Genomic DNA, 14,844 nt, shown 5'->3' with positions numbered 1-14,844 from the left:
GTACACATGTTTTAACTGTTTTGTACCCAAAGACACAAAGCTATATGAAGAATTTATCACTTTGACAGTTTTTAAAGCAAATTTCTCAAACAAAACTAACTGAAAAGATACTGAAAATTTCTTTTATAATCTAGGCTTTGTAATCACAAAACCTGTCACCGTAAGTCTAACATCAGTAACTTTTCATGGAAGAGAGGCAAAGTCAAGTTTTTCTGACAGATTCAATTTCATTGATTAATCTAAAACTTTTTTAGTAACACTTCAAAAAATGCTACTGATGTCTGGCAGTATTTGCATAACCCAAATATCACAAAGCAAACGAGCAAAGCTCCTTCTGTCTTACTACTTTACCCAGATTCAAGAAAGTCTTTATTAGCATGAGTAATCAAACTCTGAAAGGCAAACCAAGTAATTTCTTTAGTGCTTATTTTTATTTGCTCAATGCCTGGAAATGAAACAGCTATACCAGGTGACAGTCAGAAACCAAAGACCAACCGCAGCAGGAAATTATTTAGGGTATTTTGTGCTTTTTGCCCTCTACACCCTGATCAGCTGCAGGAGCTGTGAAGATCCCAGGGTGCAGGCAAGTCTGAAAGCACACACCCTCCTCCTGCTGCAAGCAAAGTTCACCTATGGGTGGGTTCCCCTCCCTGACATTCTTTACAAACTATTCAGTGCTACTAAAGCAGCAAAGAACTCTATGCCCGTATGTCTAATGAGAAGGGAAAACATAAGAATTTTCTTAGTTAATGGAAAAAGAAAAAGAAAATATGGCTAATGTAATAAAGGGAAATTCCTGTAGGAATAGCTAATCGGTAAGAGAAGTGTTGTTTCAACCAACATAACACGTATGCTACTTTATGTTCGCTCAGGAGCAATGACACCAAAACAAAACACTTTTATTTGCATAAAGAATACAAATTTACTTCTCAGATAATTTAAGTCTTGAGAGGTAAACTTTTGTGTCACAGATACTGGAAAGTCACTGGTTTCTATAGACTATAAAAGGGAGCAGTCACTCTCATATTCTAAGACTTTATCCTTTCATTGTGATAACCTTGCAAAGGCTCTTTATTGGTCAAGTGGGTGTTACTAGCAGTCTAGAGCAGAGAAAGAATGAAGAATCAGACACATTTCCATTGAGTGGAAACAGCATATAGGAATACTTACTTAACTCTCTACCATGTTTGTTTCAGCAACAGTAACTAGCTAGATAAAGCAACGAAAAATGGAACTTTGACATTTAACTATTTATTGGTGTCATCAGCTTCTAAACCATGAGTTCTTGGTCAGAGAATTGGTTGTATCAAATTGGTAACACTATCTTTTGTATGGATTTACTATAAAAGTTTACAAAATAATGAGTTTGTAGGTTATTTTCCAAAGAATCCTTAATTTTTAAAAATTTCAAAATGTATTTGAGAACCACCACTTACAATTTCAAATTCCACTATTAACAAAGACTTTATTAATTGAAGTGTTAATGTTTCAGAGGTTACATTGAATTAGGTTTTTAACACCTTAAATAAGGCTGACTTTGTATGTGATGTAATTCCTATTTCCTAGAAAGCACTGCCATAAATAACCTAAATATAAAAATTGGTGTATATTAAAAGCAGAATTTAAGAAAATTCTTCAATTTATACTGGGCATGGTGGCACATGTCTGTAATCCCAGAACTCAGGTGGCTGAAGCAGGAGATTGCTATGAGGTCTAGGCCAGTATGGTCACATAGTGAGTTCAAAGCCAGCCTGAATGACATAGACCCTGTCTCAAAAAAACTAAATGAATAAAATGTAGTTTGCTCCTAAAACTGATGAGCCTGAAATGTATTGTATTCCTTTGTACAGTCTATGTTTATGGTGTTGCAAAGTATAATTCAACTCAAGAACAGACTATTTACCTAATAAATTCAAACCTAGAATAAAACAGAAAACAGCTCAATCTTCACCATTCTACTGCCTTTCAAAGATACAAAATCTCAGCCAGCCATAGTGACACACTCCTGTAATCCTAGCACTCCAGAGGCTGAGGCAAGAGGATCCTCATAAGTTTGAGACCAGCCAGGGATACAAAGTAAACTCAAGGCCAGTCTAAATTGCATAGAGAGACCCTGTCTTAAAAAGACAAAGAAAAAACCCAAAAGAACAAAATTTTCTATACTCACTTTATATAGACTTCCACATTTCTTGCCAGGTGTGGTAGCACACACCTATAATCCCAGCGTTCAGGAGACTGATTTGGCAGGAGGATTACTACCTAATTCAAGGCTAACCTGGGCTACAGATGATTTTAATGCAAACCTGAACCATGTAGCAAGACCCCACCTCAAAAAAGAAACAAAACAACTAAACACACACACAAAACAAAAACCAAATCAAGTTCCTTTCAAAATTTATCAGTGTCCAATTTGAAGCAGCCTTTCAGAGAGCTGTAGCAGAATCATCATCAGATAACTCGAAGTTTTTATTTTCCTTTGTAAAAATAAGTGCTATATCCACATATTAGTTTTCCTTCCACAACTCACAAATAAGAGACTGGTAATCATTAAAGGAGGCTGGCCTAGGTTAAGAGAACCTAATGTCTTAATTTAAATGAAATCCAAAATCATCAAAAGAATGCAGAATCATATGGTCTCAGATCAGGGTCTAAGAAATAACAAGGCCACAGGAAAATAATCAGTCTCAAATGGCTGGATTTCAGCAGCATTCTTTGGGCAGTTAAGGTTTTTACATACTACACATTGCTTCATATTTTAGAAAGAGCCTCTAAACTTGCAACAAATTAGAAACCACAGACCATGATCAAAAACTCACAAACGAATTTATGAATTTACCTTTGCTTTATGGTAGAATGTAAATCTAGAATCTAGAAATTGTAGTGCGATGAGAAATAGGAAGTAAGATTTACAGGGTCTCACTGCACTGTTCAACAAAAATAGCATTTTTTTGCATACTTTATGTGCTATGTGCTATTTGCTATGTGCAGAATGAAGTTTTTAAAAATGTTAAATGCTCTTATACTATTCTCTTTCTTACTTACAGTAAAAGTTTAAAGATTTGGACTTAATAAAATACATAATGTATTATGCAATTATTTTTAGGCATTGCCTATTCTATTTCTATGTCTGATTTGAAAGTTGTAAATCTTTGCTTTTTTGCAAGGTTCATTTTCATTAACATAAATACATCAGGAAATGACTGACCCCAACCTGAAGCCAGGTGACAGCTGCTTCAAAAAATCTAATCTGCTTATTGATGAAAAGCCAGAAGAGGAATAAATGAATGATTGCTATTGATTTCCATGATAGCTCTACACAGACCCTGTAACTTCCCTAGATTAGTATAGATAGAAGGCAATTAGTTTTATTTCATATGTAAATAGCAGTATAAAGAGGTACAAAAAATAATTCATTGGACTGCTTTCTCTAAAGCACAAGGCACACATTTTGAAAGTCACTTCAAATACAGTTCTTGCTTATGGAGCTCTGTCTTTCTTAGCAGGAATTTTTAAAATAAATTTAAACTCATACAGCTGTGTATATTCAAAAACTACCAAAAAGTCACAAGGCATAGTAAGTTTCAGCTGTTCTCCTCTCTCTAGTATTATCAATAACACATAATGAATTAGTTCATACATCACAGCTGTGCAGACCACAGCTAACTTGGCTAATTTAACTATTCTAGTATATTACAGTCAAGAGCTTGCTGTAGTTTAGATAATTCATTCTGTAAGTCATATAGACAACAATATCCGCTTTCTACTATCATTAATGTGCATTTCTTGCATCCCCTTACGTACAGTTTCTGTGAAGTCATCTAATGGTATTGTTCCTTGGACAGATTTTTAAAAAAAAAAAAAATCCCTAAAAGCAATTAGCAATTAAAATCACTCAGTAATTCAGGCTATGGCAATAATCTACGCTTTGATCATTTATTTATTTATTTAGGTTGTGGTGATTGATCTCACGATCTAGAGCTCACCAGGCAGGCACTTGTACTGCTGAGCTAAATTCCTGGCCCTAGGATTCGGATCTTAAATAAGTAAAATTCTTTCTTTTATCAATAAACACTAATTTCAAAAAGAATTCTGTACTCTGAAAAAAAATTAACCGCATATTTGCAGTCTGCAACTTTTTCTTCACCCCTGTATCTCCTACAACAAATTTAGAAGTAGAAGTAATCACTGGTCATCTTATCACAAGCAGGTAATCTCTAAAATATGGTTTGCAGTGTGTCCCTGCCTCTTCCCTTTCACTGGATGGCTGTAACTAAAAGTTGATTCTGGCACACTCTCCAATATAAATGTGACTCAAATCTAATGGGGATCTTGGTTGAGAAATAGAGATTTGCACGGTCTCCACAATTTCAACTACCCATGTAGTATTCCAGTTAGTGAAGCTCTTTTAAAACTAGTTAGTTCAAATACAAGGTCATGAGTTCAATTCCTAAACTGGTTAATTCTGTCATTCAACATCATCTTATACTATGGGTAAGAGCTTAAACTGGTGAAGATTGTGTTTTCTTAAAAAAAAAAAAAGTCTAATATTCAGTGTTGTATTCTCAATTGCACATTTTGGAATTTTGAAATTCTTCAAAGCCCATTCCATGTATGAAAGCCTCAACATCAAATCTAGGCAGTTCATATATATGACTAGTCTCCAGTTGATGTTCACAATAAACATCTGCAGATGTACAATAGTAGAGTGGGAAAGCAAAGGTGATAATATAATATTTCATTACAATGAACCAAATAAGCATTTATTATTTATATATTATAAAATGTTATATATTTATATATTATAAAATGTATTTAAAATGTGTTTTTAGTATCTAAGCATCCTGACCAAAGAACTGAAAGGGAACTGAATTTATCTCATTAATTTTCCTTTCTAATTGAAATGAACACTATATATCGAATTTAGATAAACTCAGGTGTTAAATCCTCATATTTGCAAATCAAAATCAAGAGTTTTATCTGCATAATTTGAAATCATGAACTTTTCTCTCCGCTAGAGACTTAATCTGTGAACTTTCCCCAAATTCCATACAACAATATTATGGATATAGCATATACTAACAATTTACTAAGCCATGGAAATGACTGAAAACAAGTGAAGTAAACCAAATGCCATTCATTATTCACTATTTTTGAATTTAAAGACTACTGGAGCCAACTTGGACATATACACAGCTGAACACACACTTCCTGGTATGTGCAATCCGCACAGATAGACCAGCTTTACAGGCCTGACCACAGAGATTAATAGCTTTAGCCAAATAATGTGGTAACCATGTGAACCTGGGCTGCTCCAGCTTGTTTGTGAATCTCTCAGCAAGGCTCAACATGCCGTTATCTGCATCTTGTTGCCAGGAAACACAACATCGTTTTGGAATACAAGGAAAACCAGGTTGCAATGACCACAACTCAACTTCCCCAAAGCCTAATTTTTGACACTTTGTTATTTACAATCTTATATTTCTTCTTGTGATTCACTGAGAATTTCACTTCTCTAGTGATTAATAAAAGTTCACACTATTTTATCAGAAAAGAACCACTACAATGTAGTAGTAACAGCATTAATTACAATAACAATACTTTCCTTAAGTGTCAAACAAATATTAGATTATTTCATTAAAACTGATATGGAAATCAAATCAGTGATAACTGTTCCAACAATGTACGTTTATGGGCCTGTATCTATGTAAGGATAAATACACACAATACATTACTGACCTAAGAATTCCCGGTTTTCTGGGGCCAAAATGACTATTTTGTCTTGCTCATGGTAACAGAAAGTAAGGTGCTAGACAATATTGCTAGTTTGCTTCCTGACCAATTCAAACAGAAAATGTACCAAGATGCTCAGTCCTCAGCAGACTGGAAATTTGCTTCAAGAGAATAAAATGGGAGACCATGTACTGGAGAGTTTTACAAGCTGGAAACAGATCAAAGTGGCTTTAAAAGTATACATAATTAATTGCCTTTAATTTAGCAATTCCATTTGCTAGCTCAGGGCAACAAATTTTGGATAAAATTTTTAAAAATTTTTTTTAAAATGCAAAATATTTTTCCTTTCCAATGCTGGCTCTAAAAAATAAGTTAAAAGAACCAAGCTTTTATTGTTAAGATTTCTGCAAACCTAACAAGGTAAAATCTTAATAGATGTATAACAATACACTTATACTATGGAAAACTACACTCTTGATATGACCTTACTCTCATCTCAAGGGATCTTCTATATTCCTTTGAACTTGAGCCTTACATTATTTATCTTGTTCCTTACCTCCATTTTGAAAAACAAGACTAAAACGTCTAGTTTCATGATAAATTGCTAAGACACACAGACCTGGGTACTATGTGAGGGAAATACTGAAATCTAAAAGAAAATCACTTACCTAATACTAAATGGGAATTAAAAAAAAAAAAAAGGACCAAGTTTTTGTAACATCAACAATGCTCTGGCACTGTGTCAGGGTACAGATGGCTAACAGCAAAACCCACAAAAATCAGACAACTTGTAAATGGTTTCCTGCCACTATGTGCTGACTCTCTGGGCACTTGAGTACTTATTTGTAAACAAAGATGACTCTCAAGGAAATTTTTCTCCTGATTTTCCCCCTGCATGTTATGGTTCTCAGTACTATTGTAGTCTATTCATTATCTGTGGTGCTACCAGATTGCTCTCATGATCTCAAATTTCAACTCTATAATCTTAGTCATACCCAAATAACTTTTAACATCACACATTTTAACCAAAGAAGCAGTTTAGAAACCTAAAGTTTTCTATACAACCATTTTTATACTAGCAACTTTACACGTGGCAACTTATCTTTTTCTTCATTTTATATAAAGTTCAAATGAAGAAAACCTGAGATGTGGAAATATCAGTTCTCTGTCAATGAATCTTGCTTAGACAATTATGCTAGGAGAACTTTAAGTGTGTATGTATAGTCTTGCAAATCAAAGTTCGAAGACAGGTAGTAGCAGCTTAAGCTCTCCCCTTTACTCACTGTGATGATTCCTTCAGAATTAAAACAAAGTACTATGAATTGTGGAAAAATTTACTTTTTTCTTTTTTTTATCGGTACCAGGGATCGAACTCACGACTGCCTGCTTGCAAGGCAGGCGCTTATGGCGCTGAGCTAAATCCCCAGCCCCTGGAAAAATTTACTTTATAAAATGAAAGACAAACAGCTTTAAAAGGAAACTAACATGAGATTTAATGCATTTTGGCATGATTCGTAAGTATGGGAAGAACTTCTAAACCATTCATAATGTTTATACCACAAAAAATCTCCAGTACTATTTTCCTTAAAAAACAACAACAGGTATTCAACATGCAAAAATATAAACTTAAATAAGTCACATATGCATTACGCTATAATGGTCACCCAACCACCATTGGGTTTTCCTTCAAAAGCAAGTTTTCCTGTGTGATTAAAATAGTATTTGATTTACAACATTCAATATATGTGCAACTTCTTGGTCATATGCATACTGAATAGAATGACAACTGAATTGTTCAAATCATAAAACCTTCATTGTTTAGTTAGGTAAATAGCCTGCATTCAACCACCATGAAAAATCAGGATAGCATAGAGCCAAAAGAATGACAGACGAAAAAAGAATAAAACCTGCTACTACTGAAAGAAAGCACCATACTAAGCTTTTAGCTTCTTTACCTTCTCTACAGCATTTAATAGTCTTATAAACTGTTTTAATACATACCCATACTTCACTCTCATTCTATCGTTTTCTGGGTTACAATAAAATCTTTCCAAGTGCTCCTGAGAATCATTGGATACACTCTGCCACTTTTGAATAGTTGTCCTCTTGATCTGCCAATGATATGGCAAGACCGTGTGATGCTTCAAACAATCCCTGCCATAAATACAAGTGCCCTGGAGAAAGTCCATACAAATTTCAATTCCGTTCTCTTGGTGAGTGTGGTACTGTAGTTGGTTTACCAGCTCAAACACGAGGTCAAGGGATGCCTCCTCACTTTTATCTTGGAAGAGTTCAGTACTCAACTTATCACTGGTGTCCAAAATGTACTGGATTGTAAAACTGTTGTCTTGGAAAACCCCTGGAACGTAATCCATGACTTTGTCTATGCAATCAGGACTACTAGGAACATCACTTGAAACTGGGGGCAAAAGGTCAGTCTGGTAGTGCCCCGCTGCAGAATCTGCCACTGTTCCACTGATAGTTTCTGGTGGAAAGCTGTGATCCTGAATTGGAACCACTTGTTCTGGAGCATCACTGGATGGATGGGCTTCTGGTATTTGGCCTTCAACATCTGTCCCATCAGGAATCAGAACAGGAATGCTGTTTTCTGTAGGTGGACACGATGGATTGATTTCCAGGGGTTTTTTCACCATAGGTTCATGTAAGTTGTTCTCATCTGCATTCTGGTCTCTAGGTCTAAAAACCTCATCAAGTGAGCCAGACTCTAGCAAAGTGTTTAATATTGGCCTCAAAGACCTCAGGGTTCCAGTTCCCAATCTCTTTTGATCCTGCTTTTTCTTAAAACAAGTCTTCAATGGACTGATCTTCTCAGAGAGTCTCATTTGGCATGAAAAGTCATCAGGAGAGGGAGGTTGCACGACACAGTCTGGCTCAGGTTCAGTGGTTTCCATTTCCATGATGTGGGTTAGTTCCAATTGTCCCTCAGAGTCTAAAAATCCTATAAGGAAAGGAAGAAAGACAATAATTTACAAACTGAATCCCATTCATTCATTAAAATGTTTTGTGCTGATGTGTTACTAAGTTCCTTGGCTATTCAAAATCTTGTAACAGGTAAGGAAAAGTAGATGAGACAGTGACTTTCAACATGCCTTTGACATTTATTTGTAGACAATATACAACAATTTGTAATTCAGCTGATCACTGTAGGACTTGAGTAGGGTGGTATAAATAATTGTGTCTAAATGGTAACAGCAAGAAAATGTCCCCACTCAGCTCTGTGGTTCTCTTCCCAACAGTTTGCCTATCATTTGTCTCATGACCAAAATTTAATTTCTTTTCAAAATTTAATTTCTTAATAGGGAAAGAAATTTATCAAATGAAGGATAAACTACAAAGTTAAATAGTGAATGAATGTGAAGGTGTATGCAGGAAACAGGGGCTCTCAGCTGAGATGTTTTATTTCAGAGACAAGCCAGAGGCCTGCTAAGCATTTCTATATTCAGATAGTTCCAGTAAATTTCCCCAAGAACGTTAGGGCCTACTTTGGCAATTGCCAAAATCATCGTCACTCCATGTTTAGCTTTAGCACTAATCGTGATGCACACTGTGTTAGAAGCCAAACCCATTAATATAGAAAAGGGCCTCCTGGTTCTTCTCTTCAGAAAAGTTACATATATTCGTTTTTTAAAAACAAACAAAGCCATCTTAATTGAAAAATCATACACCAGATTTCAAATTCTGAACGAACTACTGAAACAAAAAGAGTACATTCTTGGAAGAATGAGACACTTCTAAAAAATAAAAATTGAAAATATTTACTGAGAATGTGCTAGGTGAGAAGGGATGGTAATGAGCAATTAATCCTTTTTTGTCCAACACACTGTAAGAAATCTGTGATGCAGGGGCCTATGATTGAATTAAGTATACATCCTGGATATCAGTCCAGTGCCTCGCACAGCGTGCGCTGTGGCTATTACATAAATATTTTGCTGACTGAATTATTGAAAAGAAAGCACCCATTAAATGCTTAGCTCTTGGTTGTGGGTCAAAAACAAAAATTTAAAAATAAAAATAAACATCCAGTCTCAGAAAAATGACTGTTGAAGATCTAATGTAGATTCATTAATTTGTAAAAAGTGCATAATAATCAGACTCAGAAGGGCAAATAAGCATGGCATATAAGAAAGAGTCCAAGTACAAAGAAAGAAGTAGGAAAAGAAGAGTTCAGTGTGAGCTGGCATTGTTAGGGAAAGCTTCAGAGATCTGACATGAGACATAAATCAACTGGAAAGCAGCCAAGCCAGGCGTTATTATTCATCATTCGGTGCTCTTGCCTCAAGGCACAATTGGCACAGATTGTGGTATTCCCTTCTTCACCGCACCAAACCGGCCTGTGCCTTCCCCCACGCACACACATTAACCACTCTCTATCACACTCTGTATGAAGGCAAAACAGACACTGAACCAATTTAACTTATACGTGTCTATACACACACACACACACACACACACACACACACACACACGCAGCCACACGCACGCACACGCGCGCGCGCACAAGCCGTTTCCTATTATTGCCCTTCGTCAAACTCGGAAACAAAACTGGGAAGAAGCGACAGACAAATGGAGCGGGAAGCCCACTAGAACCTAGTTCCTCAATTACTTTACACAGCAGAAAAATAAAGATTGGAAAGGCACTTCCTCCGGTCGCCCGCAGCAAGCGACACAACCGCGCCACCCTACACACCTCAGGACGCTTGGGTTGCCTGGCGCTCCTGGCCGATCACACCTTCCATGGAAACCGCCGGCTCCAAACTCTACCCGCCAGCCTCTGCCGCGCGATTCCGAGGCGGCCGGTGAGCCGGGGTCCGAGCGACGCCGCCTGCTGGCCGCGGCGGTTGACGCAAGCAACACAGACGCCGGCCGCGCCAACTCGGCCGCAGCGGCCGCCGGCCCGCGGAACCCAGCGTTCCCGAGCATCCCCGCCCCCTCTCCCCTCGGCGGGGGCCCGGGAGACCCCAAGCCCTCCTTCCACCCTCCGTTGCGACCGCGACCCAGGGTCCTCGGCTTCCCGGCGTCTCCGGGGCTGCCCAAGGCGCCGTCCGCGTTCGATTTCTTCTTACCTCCACCCGCCTCCCGAGCACCGTCCTGCGGGTCTCGGGGCTCGCACACCCAAGGGGTGCAGCGCCGGGGCGACGCGGCGGGCGCTCCGCGGGCGGCGGGCAGGACATCGGCGCGAGCTAGCGCGCCCGCAAAGTTAACGCGAAAGCAGCCCGTAAACTTCTGGGCTGCAGCCCGGATCGCGGGGCGGCCGGAAGGCTCCCGCAGCCACCCTCCCTGCCCAGCTCTGCCCGCACTGCCGCGCCGCGCCTTCCTTGGGAAAAGCCGAGGGGCAGCGCCTCGCTCCCACTTATACACCTGCCGGAGTCCAAAGTGCTGAGAAGTGCGAGCCGATTCTACCCGACACTGATGGGATCCCACTTGAATTCCGTGCTCAAGTGCTCTGAGCAATCAGTAGCCCCGGTCCTCAAGAGCCCGCACTCTGTGGCGGGGGGTCGGGGCCGCCAGGCCGGCGCCCGCCATCCGGACTGCGGTCCCTCAGCCCCTGTGACCACCGGAGTCCTTTACCTCAGCGGGAGGCTGAGAACGGACGGCAGAAGCCACGTCGCGGACAGAGTCCTTGGCAGGCTTCGGCACAGGGTTCGGTACAGACTGGCGTCTAGGGACCGCGAGCTGGTGACGCGACAAGCCGTGCGCTGGCCATTCCACCGAGGAGAGCGCAGAAACCCTCCGCGGACGCGCCCCGATCCAGCTCGCTTGCCTGTCACCTCGAGCTCTGCTTTAAGTGGCTTCCGGTCGCCTCCTCCCGGCGGCCCCGTCGCGGAGGCGGAGCCTGGGCGACGGGGGGTGGGGTGGGGTGAGGGGGCCGGGCGTTCAGTGGGTGCCGGGAAAGAGGCCCGGCCCCTGTGCGCGCGTGCGCGCGTTCGTTTGCTCGCTCGCTCGCGCTCCGGCAGGCGCGCAGAGGGTGCCGCGCGCGGCCGCCGAGCTCCCGCGAGGGGGCGTGTCCTTCCGTGAGCCGACTGGGTCTTTGGGGGTCGGCGTGCAGTGCGCGGCTGTGGGGGAGGGAGGCGCGCGCAGTGTGGGGCTGGCTCCTCCTGCCTGCGGACAAATGGAGGGTCACCTTGTTCCGCGGAGACCAGGCACCCGATGTGAGGGAGGATGTGAAACGGAATGACCCGTTTAGGTGCGGTTGGCTTTGTTTATTTGCCTCCTCACTAGACGCCTCCAGCCTCTGACACCGCAGGACTGCGGGAGGAGGCAAACGGCTGCCACCGCCGCTCCCGCCAGACGGGGTCGCCTGCCCCGCGTCGGACGGGCGGACAGGCTGGACGCCCCCAACGGCCGCCGCCTGACCCCGCGACCTGACCCCGCTGCCCTCGAGGGGAGACCTGCCTCTGGGGTTTTGGCGACCAGAGCGCGTAATTCATGTATCCTAAAGTCCACAGACATCGCAGTGCTTAGGTTAAATTAACAAATACCTGTCACTGAGCCTGTTCCCTGCCAGACACAGAAGACTACTGGAGAGTCATCCCCATCTGCATGGAGTTTGCAGAGCCCCGTGTATTAACCTCTGAAATACATCCATGTGAAGTCGCCGCGGGTTTTGCATTGCAAAGTGCGTTCCATTGTAACTCTGTATATTAGTGTTTTCTGTTGTGAAGAAAGAAACAGTACTGAAATTCATACAATCCCTACAAACGAGGAAATAAAAAGGTCTTAGTAATTCCAAACATTGAAGTGTGGAAAAATAAAAGATAACTGTTAGATGTTATGGGTATGAGCCATTATTACATTGCAATAGCTCTGATTAAGGGTGGTGTCTCCTCATTAAGTTTATCATTTCAAATCACATCAAGGCAGGACCATTAAACTAAGATGGGAATGATACAGGAGGAATGCAGACCAACATGTGAAAAAATACAGATTTCTAGGTTTAAGACTTTTTGAGACAAGATTTTGGACCACATCTCATACACAGAATTAAGAAACAAATAATTGGGTTTAGATTACTATTTTACTGTTTACTGTCTGTCACATCTGTTTTATATTTCTTTTTGTTTATTTTAATGCCTTCTTTTGGACTATTTCCATTTTCTTCCATCAGATTGTTTTATATTCTTTATGCTTTTAGTAGTGCTTAAGTTACTTTTATGTACAAGTCACCCCAGAATGAAATGACTTAAAGCAATAATTATTTACTCATGATAACAGATTTTCTGGAGCAGGAATTCAGTCAGGGCATAGTACAGGTGGCTCATCTGTATTCCAGGATCTTTGGGCCCTGGTTAGGTTGGCTCAAATAGGGACATATGTCATGAGGCATGAGGATGAAGTTGGAGTTGAATGGAAAAATAAGATGACCATGGTATGGAAAATATAAAGATAGAAGGCAGGACTCCTGGAGCAGAAAGAAGGCTGTTGGCTTTATTCCTTGGTTTTCTCCACATGGCTCATTCCTCATAGAATACTCATTTTAGGATTCCAAGAGGCAGCATTCCAAGAGAAAAAGCCTTTACTGGGGCTGGGGATTTAGCTTAGCCTGTCTTGCAAGTGTGTGGTTGTGAGTTTGATCCCTGGTACTGATAAAAAAGAGACAAAAAAAAAAAAAAAAAAAAAAAAAAAAAAAAGAAAAGAAAAAGCCTTTACTGCCACCGTGCTTACTAATGTGTCATTGGCTGAAGCAAGTAGCCATGGTCAACCTGGAAGGGCTCTGCAAAAGGCTATGAAAATCGGGATATGATTTATTGAGGATCACTTACATAAGGGGTCCATTATCTTTATCCAACTAGGAATAACTAGTAATTAAAAGTTGCTTCTAGAGTCAGGTACGGTGGTACCACCTGTAGTCCCAGCTGCTTACGGAGGTTGAAGCAAGAGGATTGCCGGAGCTCAAGTTTTCCAGGCCAGCCTGAAGTCCTAAGCAACATAACAAGACCACCATCTCAAAAAAAAAAAAAAAAAAAGTTCTAGAATAAAAGCTTTTGGGATTCTAAAAGTCTTTCTTCCTCAGGCTCTGAATTTAACCCCTCACCTATAACCCCCGAGGCAATTGAAAACTAGTTCCTTTCTCAATCTCTGTACTACCACTATACTTGCTGAAAGTCAGTTGTCTCAAAGGGAAAAATGGCAGTAAGCTATGCACTAAACATCGTTGGATTTAGGTTCCTCAGACTGCTAGAATTTGGGTTGTTCAAGAAAAGGTGGCCTCTGCAATGTCTACCTCAAGTGTGATCCATGGAAAACAATGGAAAGGAGGATCTTACGCAGCCAGAAACTAACAGGTTAATTAACCAAGGGCTTAGAATTGTTGCTATAAAAACCAACAGAATTTAATGTTTTATGGACCAGTAACCACTGTACGATTTCCAATTTCTCCTTTACAGGCATGTTACCAACATCTTGTTCTTTGTCCACTAAACAGTACTTAATAGTACCAAGTCAGGTAACTTTTCTTCAAATATTGCTAGAGTGTGGGGATCTACACTCTTGTTGGGGACTGCTTACTCCTAGTACTGTCAGCCTGACTCTGGACTCCGGACTCTGAGCTCAGTGTAGTAACTGGATGAGACTTTGGGATTCCCTGAAGTAGAGAATGGTACATTCGTCGAGTGAGGAGAGACGGGCTAAAGCAGACACCTCTTGTTTTCCTTTTCTTTCTTATGAGTGAGATTTTAACACTCTTCCCCAATCTGGAGGAGGAATGGCAAGATACCTAGTTGAAATTTTCATTTCCCTAGATCCCATGCAGTTATGAGTGACCACAAGATACTGTTCTAGATATATACTCAAAAATCCTAGAAAACATTTCCTTTCCGAATATAGACCCACTCCTACCATTTCTTCTTCTCTTCCTGTCTCCTGAATACTGACATGGGGATGGAGATAGAACTTCTTGACAAAAATAAAGGTGAACCCGATGTGGAAAACATAAAGATGGAAGTCAAAAGCTAAGAAAGCTGAGTAGAAAGATAGAAGACAGTTCACTCATAACATCCTGAGGTGGCTGCAGAAGTGACTACATCTGGACTGAAATGTTAAAAATAAATATCTACTTGGGCTGGGGATATAGCTCAGCGGCACAGCACTGCCTGG

The 14,844-nt window shown here is 40.5% G+C and overlaps 1 protein-coding gene across 5 annotated transcripts in view; it reads right to left on the bottom strand.

Annotated features, from left to right (window-relative positions):
- Positions 1-11,503, bottom strand: part of Tiparp (TCDD inducible poly(ADP-ribose) polymerase) — a 28,371-nt gene extending 16,868 nt beyond the window's left edge. For 3 of the 5 annotated variants that reach the window (XM_063249234.1, XM_063249236.1, XM_063249237.1), the window contains exons 1-2: positions 11,320-11,503; positions 7,732-8,689 (exon numbers count right to left, since the gene is read on the bottom strand). In XM_063249234.1, coding sequence (XP_063105304.1) covers positions 7,732-8,648 — 917 coding nt within the window. In that variant the 5' untranslated portion in view covers positions 8,649-8,689; positions 11,320-11,503. Of the gene's footprint in view, positions 1-7,731; positions 8,690-10,438; positions 10,549-10,814; positions 10,943-11,319 lie in introns of those variants that run through there. The other 2 variants (XM_005008658.4, XM_063249235.1) reach the window with 2 other exon arrangements.
- Between the last annotated feature and the right edge of the window lie 3,341 nt (positions 11,504-14,844).

The sequence above is a fragment of the Cavia porcellus genome, unplaced genomic scaffold (genome assembly GCF_034190915.1).
Source record: "Cavia porcellus strain 051 isolate PalLab524CR breed Dunkin Hartley unplaced genomic scaffold, mCavPor4.1 scaffold_5, whole genome shotgun sequence".
In the NCBI taxonomy this organism is placed as follows: Eukaryota; Metazoa; Chordata; class Mammalia; order Rodentia; family Caviidae; genus Cavia; species Cavia porcellus.
Note: the sequence above shows the minus strand (reverse complement) of the source record. Positions and strands in the feature narration are given on the sequence as shown.